Here is a 27,160-nt window from a genome sequence, read left to right on the forward strand (position 1 = left end):
ATCCAAGAATAAAATATTCACTGAATTCAAGGAATTATGCCAACAAGGAAATAAAGCCATTGCAATAATATAACATTAAAAAAATATGAACACCAATAAGTGCCAGTGGTGGGTTCTGGGCCATACATATGCTAAAGAAGTCAATGACTTCTGTACACATATAAATGTGTGCCCATATGTTAAAGAATACAAATGCATTTGAGGACGAACTCTCTTTTTTGATCTGGATGCAGTTATAGATGCATTTGCGTCAGATTTACAGAGCTGAGACCATATGAAATGACAAACGACACGGATGCAGAAATGTTCCGATGCTGCTGATGCAGGGCCTGAGATTCAGGATCGGTACTATGCTGATAACTCTGCGATACAGATCATGGGTTACTATGCGATACGATATGTGGTACAGCTGCAGTAACTATGCTGATACAGATTAATGTGGTTACTATGCCGATACAGATTAATGTGGTAACTATGCTGCAGTAACTACGCCGATACAGATTAATGCGGTAACTATGCTGCAGTAACTATGCCGATACAGATTAATGTGGTAACTATGCTGCAGTAACTATGCCGATACAGATTAATGCAGTAACCATGCCGATGCAGATTAATACTTACCCTCTGTGTCCTGAGGCTAGGTATTTTGATACAAACATATTGTGTGAAAGCTTTCACTAAGAGGGTCGTCCCTGTCACTGTGGTGCTTGGAGTGATATTCTGTTACCCTTTTCCCCGTCACTCCCACTTCTGCTCTGAACGAAAGTATCAAAAGACGTCTCCTCAAATCCTTGTGTGTTGTCCTCCCAGACACAGTTTAGGTCTCTCATTGTCTCATCCATGTTGGTTGATAGTTGTCCTCATCCAATGAGATGTTGCTGAGAGAAGTGCTGGATTGGAAGGTAAAAGCTCCTCCTTGGGGTCGGACTGTATGTGTGTGTCCAGGGGTCTCAGAAGTCCTTATCCCAGCCAGACAGTTCATCTGGGGGTTCCTCTGCTTCAGGGGGGAAGATATCAAAATGGCTGTGGTCCAATGGGCCCTTCAGCTAGAAAGAACACCACAGCCGACTTGAAGTTAAAAAGCTAGCTAAATAAGTTATTCATATAATAAAATAAAACATTCCTTGAAATAATACGCGCTCACATTTAGATTTGATAGTATGAACCGAGGAAAAATAGTTTTTGTTTTTATATTGAACTTGATATGGTTTTATGTTTGTATATGTAGTTTCGCTGATAAGATCAATGTTGAGATAAAGCAAGCTTATGTAGCTTACTGTCACTGCATAACTGATACGGAAGCTGCTGATGCCCTGTCCCTTCTTAACATGAACATGGCATCTATCATTACTCATAACAATTAACATTAACTGTCTCATAAACAATTTTTCATATTCATGAATTATGAATGGCATGAACACCGCTAATGAAGCTACCATCAAGTGTCTCTGCACGTAGTTACCCAGTTAATATATCTGTTTAACTGAACTTGAGTTCCACTTATCTTTATGTGATATGGGGTGTTTCTGTTCCAGGAGCTGGGTAAGAAATCCTCTCTATGCAGAATGAAAATACTTCACCTCTCTCTTTAGAGGGGATGTCAGCTTCTGGCGTCTCAGTCCTTCCCAGTTGAATCCCTGGAACCACCTAGATAAATGGTAAATGGTAAATGGACTGCATTTATATAGCGCTTTTATCCAAAGCGCTTTACAATTGATGCCTGTCATTCGCCAGAGCAGTTAGGGGTTAGGTGTCTTGCTCAAGGACACTTCGACACGCCCAGAGCGGGGTTTGAACCGGCAACCCTCCGACTGCCAGATAATCGGTCTTACCTCCTGAGCTATGTCACCCCATAAGGCAAAGAAAGTATCAGGACCCCGGTCTTTAGCCCTGACCCAACCCGTCAAAGTGCAACATCCCCCCGTGACCTCAGTCAACCTCCTGAGCACTATTTAACCACAGCTGAGCTGGCTACAAATTAAAAATGGCAAACTGCAAAAACCCTTAACTACTGCGCGTGACTGGAAGGAGACAGCACTGTGTGTATTTAGCAATGGACGCTAACACGTGTGCCATTAGTTTAAAAGCAGCGTCATTAGCGAGAGACAAACGGGTATTGAAAAAGACAGAGCGCTTTCGCGTCGTTAAGTGACCTGAAAGCAGACGACGGGAAGTGTCTGCATGAAGTGTCCTTGTCTCGGAAACATCCGGGTTTTCCGTTGTTGTGTCTGCGTATTGTTCGGCGATGAGGACGGTGTGTTTGTAGCCTTCTCTCTGTTTTGTATTCTGCCCATTAAACCCTCTCAACACATCCTGTCTCATCCCTCCTCTGCCATTTCAATTCAGTTTCATTCAGAGGAAACATCACAGCTGCTGTGTTGCGTACAAAGCCCTTTAATACAACCAGTGTGTCATTGTTTCTGAGATTTCAAAACCCACGTTAAACTGAATGAAACACCCTTTGCACATGGTCAGGAGCTGACCATGAAAACAAAAAAATATTTCATTTATTTTCACTCAGCAGCCCAGCTAACATTAGGTCATTTACCACTTGATAAATGATTAAAAATGCATATGCCTCCTGTTTTTTTTTTTTGCTACAGTTAAGAGTAGCCCAAAGTTTTGCATTTGCACTGTCTGGTATCTGAACCTTTTCTGTAAAACAGGCTATACAGTCTCACTAGGCATGGAGTTGTGGGGCTGATGGCGGCTTGAAGCAGGACTTCCAATCGAGGGGAGCCTCTAGTCATTCTGTACTGTACAAATAGTACTACATGGCTGGATGTTTTATATAGACTGGTAATAATAAGACATCACAATTTACGACGTGCGTCCATGTTCAAGTGCCTTAAATACAGCTGTATAGCAGCCTGTAGTGGGTGTTGGATGTAGGTGTGGACAGAAATCCGTTTCTGGGGATCTATTGATTGGGGGGTCCTCAGCCACAGGCGTGTGCATTTTAGGAGGCCTTGAGGGAAGAGTTTGGGGGGTCCTCAGCCACAGGCGTGTGCATTTTAGGAAGCCTTGAGGTAAGAGTTTGGGGAGCCATGGCGCTTGGCTGTTTGGGTGATGCGGGACATTACTTGTGCTTCTTGATGTCGATGATCCCGTTCTTCTTGTTCCCCAGCCTCTCTGCTGGGTTGAGCCTGTGTGTGGGAGCGGAGAAACGCATCAGACACTTTAAACCAGCTCTCAGATCTTATCTGAAAAGGGCCGGTGTGGGTGCAGGTGTGTGTTTCAGCCCAGCACTACGACACCTCATTCAACTAATTGACCAATCATGGTCTTCAGTCAAGACCTTGATAAGTAGAATCAGGTGTCACAGTGCGGATAAGAGTGGACACCCCTGCACCACAGCCACATGACATCAGCGTAGGGTGCTGACCAGCCAGCAATTTCTGACAAAACTGCCTGTTTATGTAGGCTACACTTTTATGTACTCTGTAAATTAAGTTACTGGGGCTAATATGATGCACAAAGCAAGCTGCACAATCCTGGCACAATACATAATAACACACATTAGAATGACACATAAAACCATGTGAAAAAAGCTTGAAAGTATTCTGGAATGCAGTCTGTCACCAGCTAACATTGCAGAACCACAGAACCATGGAAATTGAAGGAGCAAGGTTCTGAAAGATGGATAAACAGATACTAAAAGAGAGAGAGAGAGAGAGAGAGACATGCAGACCTACTTCCTTTTACCTCAGCTAAATTTAGTTAGTCACACAACACTGTTGAGTCATCAAGGAAAACTGAATGGCATTTGTGGAGAAACGCACTTGCACAGTCTTCTGATAAGGTCCTCCGGTCGCTTGCTGATGCGCTTGGGAAAGTCAACTTTCTCAATCCCGTGTAGCACCGTGGTGTAGATTTTAATGGGGTCTGATCCAGAGAAAGGGGGGCTGAGGGGGGAAAAAATGGAAAAGAAAAAAACGGTTCAGGTTTTAAATCAGTTTTATCCCCCTGATTTTTTCTCATTTCCTTGCGATTCTAAATGCCCGTTCACATTTGGAGGCCCATCTCTCATCTTAGATCTTTCTCAGTTCTGGAGAGTTTAGTAATTTTAACAGTCTACCTGCTGAGTTGTGCAGTCACTGCACTGGATGCGAGGCTGGTGCAGGCAGAACGCAGTACCCTAATCGCCCACAGGGGTCACTCTTGTGCAATGAGATGGGGACAGTCCCCCCTCCTTGTGGAACGTTATGACTGATGCGCCATAAACCATCATAATTTTTATGGTGATTGCCACTAAAATTATGGGATCGCACAATGGCAAAATATCTGGAAAGATTTATTTCAGATTATATAATCATCATGGGTCGTTGCTTGATTGGGTTCTCGACCTAAACTGTGAATTCAAAACAGCCAAAACAGACTTAGAAAATATCATGGCGAAAAGAGGCCTAGGTGTTTAATGAGGAGTACATCTATGAATAATTTATTATCAAAACTGCGGAGTTGTGAAACGTGGTCATATAGTCAGCCAGATGGATGCACAGAGAAGACGGTAAAGTCCAGTACTCTTCACCGTCTTCCCTCCACACTTTTCAACCCTGTTACCTTGGCAACCTCCTGTGATCTCAGCTGCATCGGTCGTGAATGGTGTCTTGATGGCTCATTCCAATTGGCTCATTTGGACTGAAGGGCCTGTACAGGCCACTGTCGAGAGCCTCTGTCATGCATGCAATTTCAGAGCATTGCCCACGCTGCTCCCAAGTCCCTCTGTTGACTTTACACCGCCCTTGAAATTTGCCATAAAAACCGGCGTTGCTTGTTTATTCTTAACTGTGTTATTGCTACACATAAGAGTCTCTAGCATTAATTCATCATTTGTTCCTGTACTTCCTCACTAGAACGACAGTGAAATATCTCATGATTTTAGGACCCGTGTGTCTGTGCTGAGGGGGTGCTTTCCTACCTGCCCGTGAGCAGCTCAAAGATGAGGATCCCCAGGGACCAGCAGTCGGCCCCAAAGTCGTGGCCCTTGTTCATGATCACCTCAGGGGCCACGTACTCGGGCGTGCCGCAGAAGGTCCAGGTTTTCTTCCCCAGGCCGATCTTCTTGGCGAAGCCGAAATCCGCCTGGAAACACAGACCAACACGATCAACTGCTTTCTGATGATGTCACAGTGAGAATTCTCACGGGCTGCCTTAGCAGACCTTATTCCCCTTTACGCACGTAAACCACAAACTCTAGCAAAGGTCTGTTTTACTTAATGGCCTAACATATCTGTGCATTTTGGAAATGACAATTCTTGCAAGTTAAATATTCCGATAGTTGATTGCAATTATCCAGTAATTAAAGATTCATTGGGTTCCCTGATCTGAGAAAACACTGAGAATAAATTAAGTTAAAATTGGATATGAGACATGAATTAAATTCTATGAAAGTCTCCCCCCGCAGTCCGTATCTGCCGTGGTACCATTTTCACGTAGCCGTGACTGTCCAGTAGCAGGTTCTCTGGCTTGAGGTCACGGTACACCACCCCCCGTCCGTGCAGGTAGTCGAAGGCCTCCAGGACACAGCCGATGCAGAACCGAGCGACGGACTCCTCGAAGAAACTCCTGCAAGACACACAGCAGGACAAACAGGCCGTAAGCTACATCCCTTCACATACAGCTCACTGTTGCGGTCAGCAAAGCCATGCACCCTGGAAGCCCTTATCACAGGGATCCCCCAACCTGACCTTGAAAACTACATGCTCTGGCTGGTGTTCTTGTTGAATTTTTACAATTAATCTGCCTCCTATCTAGCACTAAGAAACCACGTACGGTGAGTTACCTGTGCAGTCAGACACATCCATTCATCAAGTAAGTACTGAACAATCAGGAAAAGTAGCACACATTACAGCGGTTCTAGGTTGGAGATATTTTGGGCATATAGCAGACATTCTTATCCAGAGCAACTTGAATACATTACATTTCTACAGCTGTATATTTTTACTGAGGCAATTCAGGGTGCAAAAAGCAGTGTCCCAAATGGAAATCAAGTCCGCAAGCTTGCTGAGACGGGCCTCAAAAAGGCATCCGTCCGTATGCATGCTGTATTTTAACTTAGGTAAATGTTTATGAACGGGGGGTTTTAAATTCAAGACGTTTTAGGTAGCAAGCAGGTGAAAAAAGAATTGTGGGAAATTTTGTTCTTACACGACTCTGTACTGAGGACAGCAGTACTATGGTTAAGCGAAGTGGGCCCAAAGCAATCACCTAATGGGCCGTCTTTGGCTAAATCTGCCGGCACTCCAGCGTCTTGCAATTGGGCACTCCAGTGGTCGGGCTAGCGGCCGGACCATTAGCAGGCTATTTTCTGCCTTCGACAGCCTCAATTTGACCCGTCTATTTGTAGCCCTAACTGTAGTGCAGAGTGCAAAAAAGCTGGTTGGGTCGACAGCTGATGGAACAGCCGGTTTCTAATTGGGCCCCACTGCGTGCTTGCTAGCTGGGGTTTGTCATTTTGAGGAAAGCAAGAGAGTGCAGAGAATTAATGCTCTCTATAAAGTGTTCAACAGGGCTATCTGTCAATCAAAACAAAAACAAAAAAAGTCAGTTAATTTTTTAAAATTCATTCAGTTAACACATCAGTTAATTGGTGTATTCATCAGATGTTGACCTTTCTCCGTGGTGTTTTATTCTGGTTGTTCCTAGGAAATTCCTAAGTTAAAAGAGGGCGGCCTTCAGTGTGCAGATACACAGATTGAATTGCTCAGAACATGGAACAGTTGTAAATCCAAATGGAATATGTGACAAAAGATTTCGTCAGAAGTGGACACTTAATGTGCAGCATACACAGGCAGACGGTGGGTGCTGTGTTGACCAGAAGGGGGCGCTGGTGTGCGATGAAATGAAAATCGAAGACCCACAGAGATGCAATGCCCAGTAACACACCCACTGTGACACTGTTGGCCTCAGCCTGGACACACTGGAATCATGGGCCCCATCAACATTCTAGAACAGTGTTTTAATGGAATGTGAGGTACCTAGCAGCCCACACCATGCTTGACTTCAACTGTCCTATGTTCTTCTAAATCTAAATATTTATTAAGTACTTATATTTAATGCCATTTTCAATCAAGTTTGTCGTTTTCAATCAAGTTCAGTAAAGTTTCCTTTTTTCTATCATTCCGACGCTGCACTTGTTAAAAAAACAGACTTTGTGACAGACCTGGGTCAAATACGTATTAGTTTTGGATTCAAATACTTTTCTACGCTTACTGATCTTGTCTGGTGTATTGGAACCAATGAAATACTAATAATAATATTAGCAGGCTCAGTTACGCCAGGCAAGATCAATAGAGCACAGAAAAGTATTTGAATCCAAAACAAATTCTTTTTTTACGTATTTGACCCAGGTCTGCTTTGTAATACTCTTGCTGTAACAGAAAGAAATCCATGTCCCCACTACGTGTGCAGTAGTTTTGAGGTGCAGCGCTTTTTTTATTTATTTAAAAAAGAGACCTACACTCACATGTCCCTGAGCGTGCTCCACAGCTCCCCCCCGAGGCAGGCCTCCAGCAGCATGTACACGTACCGGGCGTCCCGGAACGTCCGGAATAACCTGGAACGGGAGCCGGAACGTCGTGTTAATAACGGGAGCAGGGCACTGAGGGGATGCCGCACACAGATAGAGAGAGAGAGCGCAGGGATTCAAACGTCAGAAGGGAAAATAAACAATTAAATTAACAATCAAAAAGTAATCCAGTAAAAAAAAATAAAAAAATAAACATAAATGGAAAAACAACCCGGCAAATCTAAACCTAAAATTGAAAATGGCGTACTCTCTGGAAAGGTGCCATCATGATGTGAATGCCTGAAAGTAGGCAGAGTCATTGGTGTGTATTAGGACTCTGACTTTGTAAGGAATTTAGACTGTGAATCAAGGACTACTTTATACAGTAGATGTGTATATATTTATGAAATATAGGCATGCAAGTATTTCCACTTATTATAAAGGCACTGATGCCCTTTAAAAGTGTTGCTCACAGGACTAGATGTTGAGTTTAGCCTCTCTGTACAGGCTCTTTATTGCCACAGGATGAGCATGCGTTAAGCCTTGCATCCAGCTTATTTAACACCTTGAGCTCACCGATGTAATCGGCCGCAAGCTCATCCTACGCTGCTCGCTCGTAGATCAATCAAAGCTTGTTGTACATTTGATGTTCTGAGGCACTTTAACTAAGATGGTGACTCTTAAAACAATTTCTGTTGTGGCTCTCAGTTCCTTTGGGCAAGTTTGAGCCAGCTGGTGCCCCCTGGAATGCTTTCGATATATATGAGAGAGAGAGAGAGAGAGAGAGAGAGAGAGGTTGGGATGGGAGTACTCTTTGCCCCTGAGAGCCTTAGGAGTAGCTGTGGGGCGCTCTTTGTCCTCGAATGTCACCTGTCAGATAAATCACGGATGTGAGAGTGTGACATCACCGCCTTCTAAACTGCCTAGCAACACCCGTCTGGTTAGGAAGACGCATGAAAGGAACCCCTTGGGTAAGGGAGAAGTAATTCCTACTTTGTGGTGAATGCCCTTTCTCAGTGCTTGACGTTGTGTCAACATCACTGTGAAATTGTAGCCGAAACGTATAACCCATTTCCCTTCCGGAATGATACAGATGGTGAAAGTGCCCTGTTTACTGGGTAAAAAAAAAAAAACCAAAATCGTGTGCTAACTGCTTCCCTGGTGGATTGTCAGGTCCTTACATGGCATGCTTGGGTGGGCAAGGGCCCTAGCGCCCAAGTCAACCACATCTCTGCTTCAGTTAGAATGAGCCTATGGGAACACACATCTGTCTGTTACTATGCCAACATACTAATCAATTAGAGAGCTCGCAGCTTGGGGAGGTATCTTTGTTGATCCGTCCCGTAGCATTTCTATGTAGCAAAATCTGACACAGATCACCAAACATGTGCTATGTGTATGTTATTTCTTCTGTGAACAATATTCAATCTAGTAACTTGCCACATAATTAAGAACAGTTATAAACCCATTGTGGGAGGTAAGGAGAAAAAGAAAACGTAAAGACAGCTGAAACTATCCGCTACAAATACTGTAAGGTATTGAATGTGCTACCTGCGTACACATCACTCACCAGAACATGGTCTCCGCACCTCTATCAATAGTAGCTGCCGCTTAGCAAGCCGTGGGACACAATCTTGTCATGGCGGCTGTAAATATGAGTCTAAAACAGAGTGCCAGACCGAGAGCAATGCCCGATGCAGCAATAGACATGAGGATAAGGACTGTTATTTCTGGTGTGAATAAAACTGAATGTTACCCTGCCAAGGACTGATTCATTAGCGTATTTTCAAAAGGGAAACTGAAAGGGATGCAAAGTGTTCGGCTACGTCCGTCACCTCCATTCGCTCCGCCATTGTGCGAAACAGTTGGAGGTCACTCTTTTAGACAATGTATTATTCATTTGTTCCAACGTTACAATAAATATCAATTTTCATAATAACCACATGATGACATCCTCATCACAGCCTCAGCAATCCACAATTGAGTCCTCCTTGCCTCAAATGCTCTTTTGTGCATTGTATGGATATTAATGAAAACGTGTTCATTCGACAATGCACAATACATAAATTATTTGTACCATTTTATATAACAGCGTATTCATACAAATCAACACTTAGTCTTCACAAAGGTGAAGTTTATCGTATATACCCACCCCACCCCATCAATACCTGATGAGGACCTTCTCTAAAAACATTTACCAAGGTGCTGAATGTGATTCAGTTGAATTAACCACAAAAATCTACTTTCACTCTTTTTAATTTTTTTTTTCTGATTTATCATTCACTCTCACTCCTTAATATTGACTTTAAAATGGAGGGTACAGGACTTAGTCATTTGCAGATTCAGCTTGGCAAGGTCTTCAATCCTGATTGCTTCACTAAATATCCAGGGACATACAGTAAGAGAAAATATGCACAGCTGATAAACCGGTCTGACCTGATGATGAAGTGAGAATTAGTCTGCTGCAGGATGTTCTTCTCAGAGTAGATGTGCTCCTGCTGTCTGGTCTCCACTATGTGCTTCTTTTTGATGCACTTCAAGGCAAATGTCGTGTCCTCGTCCTTCAGTTTCACCTAAAGGTGAAATGGGAACTTTGATAAGCAACAGGCACTTTCCCAAAGTCTGCCTCTTTGTCCTCTGGCATATTACATAAAATTTCACGTAGCGCTACTTTCCGAAATCTTTTACATTTTATGTCCAAAAAGTAGTTTAACTTTCAGTTGTCATGTATAAGTACATCTATTGAGAAGCCGAGGATATTTCTGTGCAAGAACTCCGTACTATTTTAAGTATTTGAATATAAACCTCTGGGTAAGTGAAATTACAAGTTTGTTACCCAAGAAAACACTTTCCTGGAAGATCACAGAAACAGCCCTGAAAAGACGTATTTGTAAATAATGGGCAATATCGAAAATTATAAATTTAATATTTAAAAAATTTAAATTTTTAGTTTGTGCACTACCCAAGTTGTGTGTCTTCAGACATTTAAAAAAAAAAATTCAGCTTTATTTGGCAGGACAGTGTAGAGAGACAGGAAGAACAGGGGAAAGAGAGAGGGAGAGACGCGCGACAAAGCTCGCGTTGCCTGATTGAAACTGCTCGTAATGAGCATGTGGACAGTGCTCTACAGGCTACGCCATGAGTCACCTGTCTGCAGACATTTAACCGAACCACAAAAAAAGCATTCCTTTAAGAACACGTGCGGTAGCAGAGCACAAGGGACAAGCTCACCAGCTCCACCCGGCCAAAGCCTCCCATGCCCAGGGTGGCCACCACCTGCAGCTCCTGGAACGGCGAGCCGGCCGGCAGGTGGCGCACCTTCTCCCGCAGCCTGTGAAGCTCCCGGCCCTCAGGAGAGGTGTCCACCTGCGGGGACTGGGGCCTGTTAACACAACCCAGCAAAAGAAATGCAGTGTCAATTAGGGTCGGTCAACGTATCATTCATTTAGCTTTACATTTACATCACATTACAGGCATTTAGCAGACGCTCTTATCCAGAGCGACTTACGCAACTTTTACATTGCATCCATTTATACAGCTGGATATAAACTGAAGCAATACCGGTTAAGTACCTTTCTCAAGGGTTCAATTTCCTACCCGGGAATCGAACCTGTGACCTTCAGGTTACAAGACCAGCTCCTTACCCATTATACTACACTGCTGCCCACAAAGCTTTAAGTCTTTTAGTCTCAGGCTGGATAATAGATGTAGCCCTGTTGCATTTGTATTATTACTGAATGTTAGCAAGTTCGGTAGAATATACTTAGGGCTTATTGGTCATAAAAAACCTTTGTTGGGATAGTGTGGAGCAATGGCCAATAATTCAAGACAAAGAATATAAGAAAACCTTTTATTTTCATTCATGACAACTATGTCCTAAAGTCCCTGTGTATTTGTACAAGGCACAAATTTCACAGGAGACTTAAGTTATGATCTACGGCTAAACAGACAAGATGTGCACAGTGCGCCTTGTGCACTTGATAATATTTTGCCACAGAATGACGAAGCCCGTCACCGTGGGATCTAGAACGTTCCGCCTCCGAGCTGCACTCACATCGCGTTCCTCTGTTCGTCGCCGCGGGAGAGCTGCTCCACGTACTCCCTCAGGTAGGCCTGCAGCTCCTCGTACGTCCCCACCATCTGGTTGAAGTTGCTGAAAAAAATAATAAAAAATAGCCCATCACGTGTGAAACTATTACAAATTACAGGCATTTTTAGGAGACGCTCTTATCCAGAGCGACTTACACAACATTTTACGTAGCATTTACGTAGCATTATTGTTTTACGTGTCCATTTATACAGCTGGATCTATACTGAAGCAATGCAGGTTATGTACCTTTCTCAAGGGTACAACGGCAGTGTCCTACCTGGGAATTGAACCTGTGAACTTTAGGTTAAAAGACCAATGCTTTAGCCATTATACTACACTGCCACCTAACTAAGAATGCCTTGGTCCTAAAATAGAAACTTCACTCCAGCTCCTTTATTCAAAAATAAACTAAATAGTGATTTTTTCCCCTTAATTCTGAGACCGCAACTGTGGATTATTTATATTGCTAATTGTAATTATTAACATATGTACCTTTGGGGGAAAAAACTGACATTGTGAAAGTCCTTTTACTGACATTGTGCATAGGTTGATTTAGGGCTACGTTCAGTGTTGAGAGTCGTGCCAAGGTACACATTGCAGGAAGGTGACAGAAGCACTCACTCTCTGTCCACCACTAGGCACTGCGTGTCGTTCTCCTTGGAGATGATGTTTGCCGAGCGGACATCCTCGCTGCAAAGCAGAATTGTAATCCCAAAGTCACATTTACATAAATAAATAGCAGGCTTGGCCATCCGCTGGTATGCCAACTGTGGGTGGTAATGTGGCCAAGTTGCTAAGGAGCTGCACTGTATGGCCCTAAAAATCCATCTGCCTACATGGTTAAGGGATAAGGGCCTCTGATGTTCTATAGTAAACATATTATATAGTATGTTAAGTCTCACTGGTGTATCTACCATTGCAGTAAGACTGTGGTCTAAAACGATGTTTTGCCAATGCTTCTTTTTTACATCGTAAACAGGACACATTTGCACTCTTGCTATTAACTTTATATACCTCTCCGCCATTGGTGCAGAAACAGAATCAGTCGTTAGCTGTGACTTCCCATAAGGCTGAAGTTACGGTACCTGATGAGCGCTTTCTCCCCAAAGTAGTCCCCTACGCCCAGAGTCTTTATCTCCTGGGGCTCCAGGCAGCCCTCTGTGGTTTGTGTGACAGACACCTGCCAAAAGAACCGAGACCAGGTTTTATAACTCGCACGTAGCAGGAACAAATCCCAGCTGTGGCTCTACTATTGTACCTTTTTTATAAAAAACATCTGAGGAGACTGCGTTAGTAAAATACCCTGCTGTTTCTCACTTCACAAAGGTGTCCGTTAAACCAAGGAGAAATATCATTTAATTACATTCCCTCAGGCAAATTTCTATGGCATTTTTACTGAAGGGAACTATTCTGTTGGGTGTACCCAGGGGCGCCTAATGTGCGTGGTGGTGGGTGGTGGGGGGGGGTAGTTAGGACAATTCCGAGGCCCCTGACTGACAAGGGGCCTCAAAAATATTACAACATAGGATTTTCTGGGGCGGTGGGGCCCAATGTGGTGCCCCTGGATGCATAAGTGGCCAAAAATCAGTCTGGTAAGGGCAACTGATTTGTGCTTTTGTTGTGCCCTGTTGCCTTACCTGTCCTTTGGCTATAATGAAGAATGTGTTCCCTTCTTCTCCCTCGCGGATGATGTATTCCCCTTCATCAAAGTAGTCCTGACAGTAATGTATGGTAATCATTATCATGTAGTATACACTTGTGCTCACAGACGTGCACACACACACACACACGCACACACATTGATTTTCTCAAGACCAAAAAGAGTGAATAATTTTATTGAAATTTTTTTTTTAAGTCAATCATTATATATTTTCTTAGATGAAAAAACACTTACCACTTCCAGACAGTCAACAATCTTTGAAAGCTTCTCCTCTGGCAAGTCTTTTAGTAGAGACACACTATAGGATCGGGCAACAGAAAATAGCAATTTATTACATAGTCACTCTAGATAAAGAAATATATTCAGAAAAAGAATGAAAAAGCATGCTTAAAAGGCATCAAGCATTGTACTGCAAGAAACCAAGGAATGTATTTTGTACCAATATACTATAAATCAGCGTTGTAAAGGCTATTGATTTGATATGTGCTTAATAATCTCAAACAAACATGGCGACCACTCTCCCTGGTACAGAGTAAGTATCTCCGGGTGGATTTACCTGCGCAGGAAGCTGAAGTATTCTTCATTTCGGGCCTGTGTGGACCTCATCATGATGCTCTGAAACATCTGTCGGTCCAGGGCCCAGATATGGGACTGGTAAACGGCTGTTCAGAGAGAGAGAGAGTTCAGCATGCCAAAGACCTCATACACCACCAACTCTGCAGTACATGCAGTACATAGTAACAGAGCACGATACATGATATACAATTAAACCATCAACCTGCCCAGGGACTACAGATGAAAATTAGCCTGTACGGCTAAATCTGGCACATTTACATGGTGCATCTAAGTTCTCATGTTCATTAATGTGCACTGTCCCTTTCTTAAATAAAATAAACCTTAAACCTTAATATGCTTTACCCGGAAAAATGATTTATTCTATTTTAAATCATTTCGGAGAAATATAGAAACCAAAGAATGGCCTCTTAATATCCTCTGTTCATAAAATATTTTGGACACATAAAATATTAAGCTTTTGCCACATCATTACTTTGTACATAATGTAGAATTTCTATATTGTTTTCCCAGTACCTTGATTCAATATTTGAACATAGCTGATGCACCATACAAATACAAACTGAAAATATTAATAGCAAAATGAAAATGACTCTGAAGACAATTCAGTGCATCAAAACTATATTCACCAACTGTGCTTATAGATGAAGGGAAAAAAGCAGTTTTAAAATATGGTTAAATTCTAAGCAAAGCATATGCAGGTATGGACTGAACACTCTTGAGATAAACTTCTCTGCTCATTGTACTTTGAAATGTAAATTGTAGTATTCATTAGTGGGTCTTCAAATATCCATATGACTGCTTTGATGAGCTGTGTGCTTGTGTTTCACACATGGATAAGCCACAAAAATCAAATGCCTCAATTCCCCTACACAGAATACACAACACGGGGGATTCCTTGCTTATAAATTCTCGCAGACAGACAGGCCACAGCTTGAGTTTAACCCTTAGTGTTTTAAGAGGAAACAACAGATCTGTTCTTCCAGGCATTCTATGGTGATAGGAAGAAGGCAAAACACTTGCTGCACATTTGCATGTATTCCTGTACCGGACACATGTTAAAACCAATGTACACAGCCATTATCACAAACAACACTGAGAGCAAATGCCCTTTAAATATTCCTTTCAATTAGCAGGAAATGTAGGCCATGATTTGTGGACTGAATTGGTGAAATACCCCAAAAAATCAAGACACTTTAGCCCTCCAGGACTGCAGTCTCCTGCACTTATGTAGTTGTGTCAATGGCGGGGGGGGAGGGGGGGGAGGGATTATGTTACAATTAAAAACTATGGGTGCATGGCAGGTCCCTCTCACCTTTGACTGAGGCGGTCCTCTTGCAGTTGTACAGTATGGCCAACTCCCCAAATGCTGTCCCCGTACGCATCTGCCCAAGTAACTTGCCATTCTGTATGACTTCCAGCAAGCCATCTACAGCATGACACAGCGATGTCCGTCAGGAATTCAACAGCACAAAGCATACAGTGACTTATATTATAAATCATACAATACAGGCCTTTAACAGTAACTCAGCAAGAGTAAACAATAACTGCAACAGTAAAATAGTAGTGAGAGCAATAGCAAATATCAGTAATATTAAACAGTAATAGAAGCAGAAACAGTAAACATGCTAACCATGGCAGAATCCTTGTCTAAGTGCATTTTTTTCTAATTAAATATTCACCAGCTCCCTGCCATTTGGTGCTGCTGCATTATACTGATCTGTCTTTTCTGAGGAATGCAGACGATATAAACAGAAATGTGAAAGGCTAAAGAAGCCTTTTGAAAGTTAAAACCATCAAAAGTTGTATTTTATTAAATTGAGCATTCGTATACTGTGGTAAACATAGCGCAAAATGGCAGCTACTTCACAGTTTTAATGCACAGCGTGAACATAGTGTGTGAGGGCTTTTTTTTTTCTTCTTCTTTTAAATACACGGTGTCCACCTTCCAGCAAGCAAAGCACCTATAGGACTGCTGTCAGAAACAGCAGTTGCCACGACAGCTGGTGGACCAACGGTCTAATAGGTGGTTGCTGGCTAGCACCACGCCGACCCAAAGCACCATTACATTTTGCACGCATTTTATAAGCGCAGGCATGGAGAGAGAGAGAGAGAGAGAGAGAGGCGTGAGAGAAGAATAAGAGCTCTGTATATGACCTGCCAGCACGTAGAGGTGGTTCCCCGGCTCCCCTTCCTGGATGACCAGCTGGTCCTCGGTGTAGATCTTCTCGTACATGCAGTCCACCATCTCCCGCATGTGCTGGGGCTCCAGCTTCTTCAGGAAGTCGTTGTTCATGATGGCATCGTTGATCAGCTTTTTGGTGCTGGTAGTAGCAGGGGAGAGAGGAAAAGGAAAAGGACCACAATTTGTCAGTCCATGACTGTACAAAATGAGACACGCCTGCCCAAAACAGAATGGGAGAGACGCGTGAGCATCTTGAATTTGCTTTCTGACATTTACTGCATAATGTGTATTCTGTAAATAAATCAACTTCTCATAATCAAGGGAATGCTGTACACTGGAGTTTGTGATGGGTTTGTTACTGAAGTGATCTAGCAGCTTTAGGTGTTCACCTTTGAAAGGCCCCATTTCCCAATACCCCATTTTGTTATGCTTTGAAAAAACTGTGTAGTGTCAAAGTTGGGAAAATAATGGAAACCATTACGGTTTCAAAATTCATCTTTCTCCTGGGAAATCCAAATACATCTTCAAGAATTGCCTGATTAAACTGCCATTTTGTGAAAATGAAATTGTTGCAATTGCGTTTCCCTGCTTTCACATTCCTTGTGGTAATAGGCACTTAAAATATGCATAAAACATATGCACACATACAGTATTGGGGGGGGGGGGCTGGTTTTTACAAGCTTGCCTATACCGTGCTGCACGCAGTTAAAACTGATGAGCTCGTATGAAACTGAGACCGCCATCTTTAAGGTGGCTTGTTTTTACGCGGCGGTTCTCCGGAACAGGAGGCTTCTCATTTGCACATCTGAAAGAATGGGGAGAAATCCGCCAAGCTGGCACTTGTGAATGCATTAGTCTATAAGAGTAGCAGCAGGGCAGCGAATGCCTTGTTAATTAAAGCTGTAATTATCTACCCTATGCATATACATGGGACTGGCTTTTGTCGTCCCCTTCTACCGTTTCATTTCTCCGGGTGTATTATGTTAATGTGAGCTTTTAATTCTTCTTCTGGTTGCTGCCACTACAAAGGCTTGCTGGGACCTTCTTTTTTTACCCAGAAAAGGCAGTCACCCCAGTTACCCCAGTTACCCCAGCAGAAAGTTACTGTTGTAAAAGGGAAAAACCCCAAACATCATATCTACTCTGTGGGCATACCCCTTAAAGAATGGAATATGCATATGCATATAGGTTTGAGGTGCAGACCACCACAGGGAACATACGTTTAAACAGAACCACCATAGCAAAAATAATAATAATAAAACAGAAACCACCATTTTCAAAAAATTCATTTTTTTTCCGCATTTTTTGTTATTTGCTGAACTCCTTGTTTGTAAATTCAATGGATCAATACTATGACATTGCTGGCTCAAAAATATGTCTTCCCTTAGTGTGTGCCATTGGCATATTTGTCATATTGAATACATGAGCTTCAGAATACAGTCACGTCAAACAGCAAGTACAGATTAAAGAATGTGGTTTAAATTGTTGCTCATAATGACTGTCAACAGGTGGACTCTCCCTTTAAAATAAGTCTGCACACACTTATTAACCCCTAAAATATACATTTGACACATTGCGAACCCTGATTCAGCCTTGGAGATGTGGGCAAAAATGTTTTTTTGTTTTTTTTTCTACACATAAATTAAACTAATTAACTTTTGGGGTGAATAATTGTGCTGCCTTATTTTAACTTCTTCGATTGTCCTGAGCAGAAAATAATTTTGTCAATATATGGCGACACTTCACAGTATGTGGCCAAATATAGCATGAGTAATGTAATGGTTTTTTTCTTTGAGGGGGGTTGGGGGGGGTCCTGTCTTTAGTGTCATTTTGTTATACAATGGACCTACACGGGGTTGAAGTTAGTGAGGTCCAAAGACGCATTTTACAAATCATTGCCACTTTATATATTGCAATGCATGTTATTTTAAATACATATCAATATATGTTCGAATTTTCTATGCGTGAAAAAAAATCCATATGTTTCCGATATATCATACAGGTGATTTCCGTTAGCCACGCCCCCTCACCTGGAGTCCTTGCGGACGCGCGCCCGCTCGAAGGACAGGTGCTGGGCCTTGAACCCGCCGCAGTAGCGGGCGGAGGTGGGCTCGGCGGACACGCCCTCCTTGGCCTTGAGCCGGCGGTGCACCTCCACGGCCACGCGGTGGAAGCGGCTGGGGCCCTGGTTGATGACGCTCAGCAGCCGGCGGCTGGGCCGCAGCGGGGCCGGCGGCGACCGGCCCAGGCTGTTGTAGCCGATGGCGTCCTGGAGCTTGTCGATCTGCGACACCTTGGCGGCGAGCTCCTTCCGCAGGGCGCGCAGCTCCTGCTCCCGCGCTCGCAGCTGCTCCTCCCGCTGGCTCAGCTCATCCTCCAGGCGCGCCACGCGAGCTTTCAGGGGCTCCGCCGCCGCCTCTGCCTCCCAGGCCGCCGGTTCCTTCAGGCTGGAGGCCATGCAGCTCTCCTCCAGTCGCGGGGTTTTGATCGAACCGTTGCCCATGGCGTGCCGTTGGCTGGACACCATAGGAAAGCCCTTTAAAAAATAAAAGGCACATCGTTAAAAAGGCATGTTATGTACTGCAGGTATCAAGCAGTACTGTTGCCAGCAATGATGCTTTTTATTTGTGCAGTGAAAATCTCAAAGTGGTTTCCATGGACAACGTAATTGGTTTAAAATATATATTAATTTGTAGCCTATTCATTGTATCTATAGTGCTAAAGCTAAAATAGTACGTTGTGTTTAGACAGAGATTAAAATGAATGTTAATACGCTAAATTTTGAAGCGAGAAAAATAAATAAGTAAATAAATAAATAAAAATTCAGATCATCTTACTAGGAAGCCTTCTAGCTTGTGGAGGACACCCAAAGGTTTTTATCATGGAATAGGCTATCAATGATTATGTAATGTGATCTAATGTAATAATTATCTAAATTTGCATGTGAGGAAGCGCACAAAATTTGCAATATTTTACCGAAACGTCCCGTACACTCAGTGTGTGTGAGAACTCTATAAGCAGGTCCCCCCCTTCACAGCGCGCTCTCTCAAACACTGCACTGTCGTAGTCACGCACAATTCATATAGACTGTGAGGAGAGAACAGCCTATATGTTGCCCCATTGCTCTAAATGGAAAACTCTACAGGAGCATATGTCCACTGGTTTTAATTCCAGCCGTTCACCTTAATTAAGTTGGTTCAGTTAATTGTTTAAATACATTAGCGAATGTGCAGTTAATTTTAAGATAACGCTGTTCGGCACAGAAACGGAAACCAGTACATTTTCAGTTCTACGAAATATGCTCTTTTTTTTTGGAAATTCTGAAAAGTTGTAAGACCCGCGATAATAATTTGTCCAATCGATGGCATGGCAAAGATTTTGGGTGGAACAAAAACTAGGGGAACCCCTTACCTTCTAGGAACGGAGTTTCCTACCCATATAATAGGCAGTGTTATGAAAATTACCGATGCGTTTTTTTTTTACAATCTTAAATCCCAAATTCCACAAATCTGAGCCCAATGTTGATGTAGCCACTGCGTATATACTCATTGTTCAAAGAAGAGTTTACATTTTTTTAAATCGATATAGCTACTTACGTCCTGCCGCTGTCGTTCACAAATTCTGTTTTATAAATCCATCCGGCACTGCTGCGATATGATGTAGTCGACACAATAGTCAATGAAGGGTCAAGTTTTTTTTTTTGAGAGTTTCTGGTAAGGAGCCTGTTTCCACTATTCCAACAAGCGTTAGCGAAGCTGTGAAAGCAGGTGCAAAAAAAAAAACCAACTCATGTCCTTCTCAAGCAGGCGATTTTCTACGGGTTTGTCGCCTGGCAGGGAACAAAACCTGCGTGTGCTATCTAGCACCCCCTAGAGGAGTGAAAAGGAATATCAAATATATTCATCTCCGGTGTTCTGCTCAAATCCGATTCTTATATTTTGCCACTCCAGACTGGTACTTTAAAGTAAATTAAACGTCCTCTAATCTATAGTTTAGAAAACTTTTTTCAAGCAAAAGACGTAGGCCTAATAAATGTTCTGTATTGGGCTTCAAAATAGCATACCCATATTACACTCAGTGGAGTAACTTGAGCTAAAAACATTGTCTTTTTATTAGGCAACATTAGAATAATTAAAATTCAAATACATTGTCAACCCTTTTGGAATTATTGATATGATTTTCTCATTGCACATTGCATTTTCATATTTATTTGTTTCAGAACTTGGCATTCAGTGATTTACTCAGCTGCCTTCTCTGGTTAAAAAACACATTGGTAAAGAAAATACATTTCTGGAAAGGAAATAAAAATATTTCTATGTATATATTTACATTGGATTTGTTAAATTCTACATGCATCTAACAAAGATACATTTACACTGATTGAATTCAGAATTTTACATTCTTACTGATCCTCTGTCCTACCACTGAATTTGAATTGCTTTTTTTTTTTTAATCTAGAAGAAAAGTTCCATTTGAACTTATTTTCCAGTACTGAAGAATCAGCAAGGCCAAAAAAGAAAGCAACTAACAATTAAATAGTTGTGGTTGTGTTGACAGGGCTTATAAAACATGTACCTTTTGAAATACTTTGGTTAAAAAATAAAAATGGCACCGTCTGAAATATGACAGTTTAAAAAAAATGTAAATATAATGAATAGTGCACTGTTTTAAACAACATAACAACAACATGCAAGTGATCGGCTGATCAAGAAATTGTCATCAAATGCATTGAAATAAATGCCCTCATTGTTTCTCAGTCAGTAATACTGAAAATTACAGTAATACAAATCATCACACAAACATTCAGAATATTACACATCTTCATCACAACACACATATTGTGTATTCGACTGATATTTAAGATCTAACAAAATACATACTTAGACAGTGGATGTCCTATAGAGTATTTAAATGCTTTGTTTTTTAAATAATTTACTCTATAGCTCTTTATATTATAGTAAAAATACAATAAATGTTTTTAATATACAAAATCAACAGCTAATTCCATTACAAATTAGAATGCATTGAACAGACTGGCTTATAAAACACATTTCAGACGGGAGAAATATTTCCTATCATAAAGTTTACATAAATGATTTAATTAATATCGCATGATAGTAATTATTATACATAAAGTTGTTTTTTTTTTCTGAAGAAAACCAGTGTGTTCATCATAAAACAGAGTAAGCACACGTATAATGGCTACTGGTACCCAATGAAGCAAGACACTACTGCAGTCTTTTTCGACTGTAAATCATTGCTTTTCAAGTTCAACATCCAAATTCTAGAAGTGTAATTTTGTCATTTCAATGCAATGCTAGTGTCTTTTCAATGGAATTTAGGCAGCAGACACACAAACTGACCTCTGCCCAAATGAACAATTTGCTAAATATTAAATCAAAAATCTAGAGTAAATAGATCAAACCAGATTTGAATTCAGATTGTCTGATAAAGAATTACATGAAAAACATATTGTACATACAAACAATAATTAGACAGAGACAATATCTCTTGTCCACAGTACATTATTTACAAAAGAAAATAGAATCTACATATCTAATGTCATACGATCTTCTATAGAGTCTTGGCAAGATACCAAATACTGCAATCGATGTGCAAATATCAATATCAGTAATAAGCAAACACGCCTTTATGCTTTCTGAAATTACAAAGATGTCCCTATATAAACTGCGCTAAGGCAATAGGTGACTGCTCATCTAGCTAAAGACATTTAAAAAATGATAAATCCAAATGGATCGTTTGGACTTGGGAACATCTTCAGTAAGTTAAATGTGTTTGCATGTAAAAGGAGTGCTCACTCAAAATGTGTGGGCAGAAATTAAAAACATTTTTGCAGAGAAGAACAGTGCTTCATACTGCATGCACCGTTCGATGAGGTCTGCACTGGGATAATATAAATTAAAATTAAATTAAATTATAGTCAAAACATTATATTATGCACCTGTTTGCACAGTTTTCAAAGCACCAGTTATATATTGCATTAGTACAAATCAAGTGATTGCTCACTGTTGTACTTTGACTAAAGAAATGCAATAAATAACCATTTTGGATGGTTGAACACATGCCATATCCAGTAGGATTATGTTGGATACAGGAATTATAAATTAATTGTACATAGAATACTGATGTTTATCCTCTAACCACTTCTCCATAACATTGAAGCCCTTGTTATACTTTAAGGTTTTCAAAGAAATCTACAAAAATATGTAAATAAATTCTCAAAAGATATACCTCAAAAATGAACACCTACTTAAGGTTATTTTGTTCTTAAAATCATGTGTTGACTTTCATTGAAACATACAGTAGTATATACTGCATATATATACTGGAGGAATTGGGGGGGGGGGGGGGGTTGGCAAATGAACTATAAAAGCAAAAGTGAAGCTTTGAGATTTTTCTGTAAATTAACTCTTCTGACCATGTTGGCAGCTTGCAGCTCTCGCTAGGGGGCTGGCAGTGTACAATTACTCGAAAAAGGGCATTTGAATTTGTGACATGAAAATATGCTTCAAATACATGCACTTGCAAAGCTGCCCCACCAAGCTGTGTAGAGCTCTTTCTCTGTTAACATGCGTCCATGCGGGTCCCTTGAAAATTGTGGAAATTAATGCCAAAAAAAAAGTGCATCACAACTTTGATATCAGTCTTCAAACCATATATACATAGACAGTGTTATCAGTTGCATAGTTGTATGTGCATTTGAGTATTCAACATTGCTTTGGCAGATAGTGAGCTTGCGCAATCGCAGATCAATTTCTGCCATTGGCTACGCTGCACACCTGTGAGAACTGAACTTCCATTAGAACCAACATTAGTGATTACAAATGATGTAAAGGTCTTAATTTATCATCACTTATGCATCATATGACAAATATATTTTTTCTTTCTTTGTCTACCTTTGAAAATTATGTATGTGCTTTTATGTTCTACTGTACAAGTTGTAGTTGTATGAAAATATTTCATTGAGGAAACGGACAATCCGAGAACGTGATTCTTACTATTTACAATTTTCCTTGTTTTTATGAATACTGTCGATGCGCATTGTGATAAGTTATAGAGATTCACGATTAAATTATCATGAGATGAGGAATGCTTGAGTGGACATTGTTAATGCATTGCCTTTTAAACAAAAACCAAGTCAAGAAATTAAAACTGGTGAGAGTGATTGCCATGGGATATGAGGGTTTGGTGTGTCATTCTCTAGACCTCTCCTTGCTGAAGCATATTATTTCTCTGAGAGACATGACTAGATGCTCGCATAAGTTATATTTTGGTTAGATTGTTGCATATAGAAAGTGTCACACACACAAACAGGCCTTATGGTGTCTATTTTGATCTTTTCGTTTAGTTAAGGAAAGCCCTAAATCTAATTGTTACAGTCTCAGATGTGTATTGTAAGGTAAAGCACAACTTTAAAACATGTCTCTCTCTTCCAGCTGATAGCTTATCCCTTGCTGCGATAAGGTAGTTATTTTACTGGTTTATAAATATAGCTATGTCTATGCCTTCCCTGGTAAAGGACCATAATTCTCCCCTGGAATGGTCATGGGCAAGGCCAGCTAGTAGAGTTCCGGTACTAGGAGGTGGGGTGTTAGATTGTTAGTTAAAATATATATTTGGTGTTATTAATTTGGATAAGCTGCATATAGCTGTATTTTGGATAATCGCATATTGTTCTTAATGTTGTGGTTGATGTCACTCATAGGATTACTCCCGATTATAATGATATACAAATTCAAAAAGCAAATAAATATGTGAGTAAAAAATATGTTTCTGATGAGAAAACTGGTTACTGAAATGAAATCCAAATATACTATATGAGTGCCACATCACAGGAACATCTGACACATTCTTAGTGTTAGTAAGCACAGGCAGACAAATGCATGGTCTCTATATGAATTAGTGTTGTAAAAAAAAAAAACAGCACAGTGGCTGTACTTTTATGACTTGTTTACTTAAATGTAAAGCCCTTAAAATTAAACTAATTCAATGACTTTCAAAATGAGCTTTGATAATGCAAAAATATCCGACCAAGCCCGCATGCGATTACTTGGCTAATTTGTAAATTTGTGATTACCAAAAATAATTGTAATATATGAGGTCTATCCCTCAGACACATACATATGTGTTTATGTGTAGGCTACAGTATGTGCATTCAGTTCCCATGCATAGTAGCTGCCGTTGATATAAATTCACAACATTCCAGAACACTCTTTTCATAATGGAATCATTGGGGGTCCAAACACAGGGAAGCTACTATTTTCTTAAATACTAAAAAATGCTCGTTAACTTAATGGAGCTGGTAAACTCATTTAGCTATAGCGCGGTACAATCACCGCAAGTTAAAACCATAATTACGCTGGAGTGACACCTAAGAAGTTATTCTCCATTGCCCTGCAGCGAGTTTCCAAAAGTATATAATTTTCACTGTTACTACCGCAAGGGAAACGACTGGACACAAGCATGTGTGCATATGATACATCATACATAAACAAACAAACAACTCAACTGTATTTTTATGCAAACAGCGGAAGTGTCGTAGTGCACATTTTAAATACCTACGTATATATGTATTAATTCCTCAGTCATGTACACATTTGCAATTATGTTGGTAATTCCTTGGCCATGTGTATATGCATTTATGTTGATGTTACGTCACGTCCGGAGATAAAGGCACAGAGTTACGGCCTGATATCCCGGGTCAGTAACGGTCGGCAGTGAGAGAATCAAGTCAGGAATCATCAAAATCAGTGTCTGGTGGAAAAACCCCACGCACGCCATGAAGGCGCTTCAGTTCAGTGAGCTGCGCAGAATTCCGGGATCGCAGCCGTTAGCGTCGAAGAAAAACAAACAGGAAGTACGCTATAAAAAAGTTCATGTTTCTTTCACATAGTGAATAAAAAATTTAAAAAGGCATACAAAAACTCAAGAAATGTATCTGTAACCCCGGTCCTCGATCCCTTTTCATTTGTGATGTCTTCAACAGCCAAATGAATATAAGAAAAGAAAAGAAAAAAAAATGTCTTGTTGAAGTCAATCTGCCCACTGCTGCCCCCCTCTGGAGAGTCCAGAATTACAGGGTTGTACATCCACTGGGTACATTTGAAAATCTTCAAAAGGGAGATAACTCAAAGATATCTCAGAATTTCTTCAAGTTTCCTCGCGCAGCATCAAACGGCTCCTTTCCAATCGATTCTTCCCGTGCCGTTACCTCTTGGCCAGGGAAATGGAGGCTCAGTGTCCCCCTTTTGAGGATAAAAACAAAGTTTATTTTTCAACGCCATCAACACTTTCCAAATGACCATCCTTTGGGGAAAAGCTTAAAGCAAATGATTTTCGCGTTTATTTTTTCTTCATATGTGTGGGCCCGTAAGGATGAATGGCGATTGAGATATCAGTCTCTAACAGTGAGGTCCACCACTGCTTACTGTATGATGAAAACAAAGCCTAGTGGTAGGTATATAGCCTGAAGCAATGTGTAAGAAAGAAACACCATGAACTGAACATTGACAAGTTAGTACCAAAAAATACATGTATTTGGCTATTTTATATTTAACTGTATTTTTTCAATGACTTGCCCAAATTCATCATCTTGCTATAAGCGTTGCCCCTCAGTTCACACCTTAATGATTATTTTTTAGATTCATCACATGCTGTTTAAGAAGTGGGACAAAAAATAAAAATAATAATTTTGCAGGCCATATGTAATAATATACCCAATACATTTTATGGGAGATACAGTGTATAGCTTGTTATATAGGTAGCTTTTGCTAGGGCATGTCAGAATGTTTGTTACAAAGTAAAAATGCAATTAATGTTGAATTAAGACATCAAGCTTTAACTGTGTAATATAAAAATATAAAAATAATGAATTAATGTTCCTAATCTTTTGTGAACTATTTCTGACTTCATGCCATGCCATTGTTAACTTTCCACATATACATGCTAGTTATGGTGGTCAAATATCACACACGTGTTATGCAAAATGATTAAAAAGGGTTTCAAGGCTGTGTTGATTTAAATGATTGTTGAGTTACATGAAGCCGTCTTTTTTTACAGACATGGTAAAATTTTAATAGAGTGATTCTGAAAACATGAACAACAAGGCAGGTAAAGGCACTCGATGGTACATGACATTAAAGCACTCGTAAACAGCACACAGTGATAGTCTGACATCGTCATTAATGGCACTTTTCACAAGCTAAATTAAACACTGGATGGCAAGCTTAACTTTCCAAAACAATCAGCATTACTGCATTTCTGGAATATCTCAGCAAGGGACAACAAATCAAACAAATTCCAACAAACATTTAGTAATTTTCTGAAGCATTAACACAAGGAACCATGTCTACTACCGTTCCCTGGAAGTATCAATAGCTGTGAATAAGAAGTCTGAACGTTTTTTTTACGAGATCAGCGTGTCCATAAATAGTTTTTTAAATCTGCTATTTCTAACATTTAAATAAGTGAATGAGGTACATTTGCAGCAAAGTAGCAAAACAACTGTCTCCACAGCTGGCCTGACAGTGAGCAGCAATTCCTGTTTTTATTTTTATTTTTTATTAAAAGTTCAGATTTCTTGTTACAATAGGTTAAATTCATTACATTACTTCAAAAACAAAACAAAACAGCAAAACATAGCAGTGCGAGAGCTTGATTGTTAAAAAGCAATACGTGCGCAGTATTTACATTAGACCACAACATGAGAGTAGTATCTAAAAAATGATTAGATATCAAGCCAGAGCTTATATGATTTGCATTAACGAGAATTGACTTTACTGTCTTGGTGAAAGAACAATAACCTCCAGATTTTTCTTATGTTAAATCCCTCTTGGTCAGATTACAGAAAAAAAAAACAGTCCAAGAAAGAGAACACAACTGCTTAAATAAATCCAGATTAAAAACTACTGATAATAAAGGACTTTGGGCTGATTTAATGCAAACAAACAGGCCATTAGAGACCTCTACTGTGTGGCATCCTATGTGAGACAGGAGGAATTACTTCCTGTATACAGTGCGCACACTTCAGAGTACGTGTGAGGAATTGGTGTGGTAGAGCTCGCCAAGTAGGCATCAGCTGCTCAACTAGCATCCAGAACAATGAGCCATTTCTAAAGGCAG

At 40.7% G+C, this 27,160-nt stretch overlaps 2 protein-coding genes across 17 annotated transcripts in view; both read right to left on the reverse strand.

Moving 5' to 3' along the window:
* Positions 1–414: 414 nt before the first annotated feature.
* LOC135244479 (cGMP-dependent protein kinase 2) lies at positions 415–18,678 on the reverse strand. Its single transcript, XM_064316800.1, has 18 exons — positions 18,049–18,678; positions 15,991–16,157; positions 15,149–15,262; positions 13,817–13,922; positions 13,495–13,558; positions 13,238–13,315; positions 12,686–12,780; positions 12,222–12,290; positions 11,565–11,663; positions 10,742–10,892; positions 9,947–10,083; positions 7,469–7,558; positions 5,427–5,568; positions 4,922–5,085; positions 3,783–3,905; positions 3,084–3,146; positions 1,581–1,647; positions 415–1,046 (listed from the first exon to the last, which is right to left on the reverse strand). Exons 1-18 carry the CDS (start codon positions 18,543–18,545, stop codon positions 951–953), a joined length of 2,322 nt encoding a protein of 773 aa, XP_064172870.1. The 5' UTR covers positions 18,546–18,678; the 3' UTR covers positions 415–950.
* Positions 18,679–20,105: 1,427 nt separating this feature from the next.
* The window catches only part of col13a1 (collagen, type XIII, alpha 1), a 60,835-nt gene continuing 53,780 nt past the window's right edge, over positions 20,106–27,160 (reverse strand). For all 16 annotated transcript variants that reach the window (XM_064316793.1, XM_064316779.1, XM_064316780.1 and 13 more), the window contains one exon: positions 20,106–25,284. In XM_064316793.1, coding sequence (XP_064172863.1) covers positions 25,210–25,284 — 75 coding nt within the window. In that variant the 3' untranslated portion in view covers positions 20,106–25,209. The remainder of the gene's footprint in view (positions 25,285–27,160) is intronic.

The sequence above is a fragment of the Anguilla rostrata genome, chromosome 18, assembly GCF_018555375.3.
Source record: "Anguilla rostrata isolate EN2019 chromosome 18, ASM1855537v3, whole genome shotgun sequence".
Taxonomy (NCBI): Eukaryota; Metazoa; Chordata; class Actinopteri; order Anguilliformes; family Anguillidae; genus Anguilla; species Anguilla rostrata.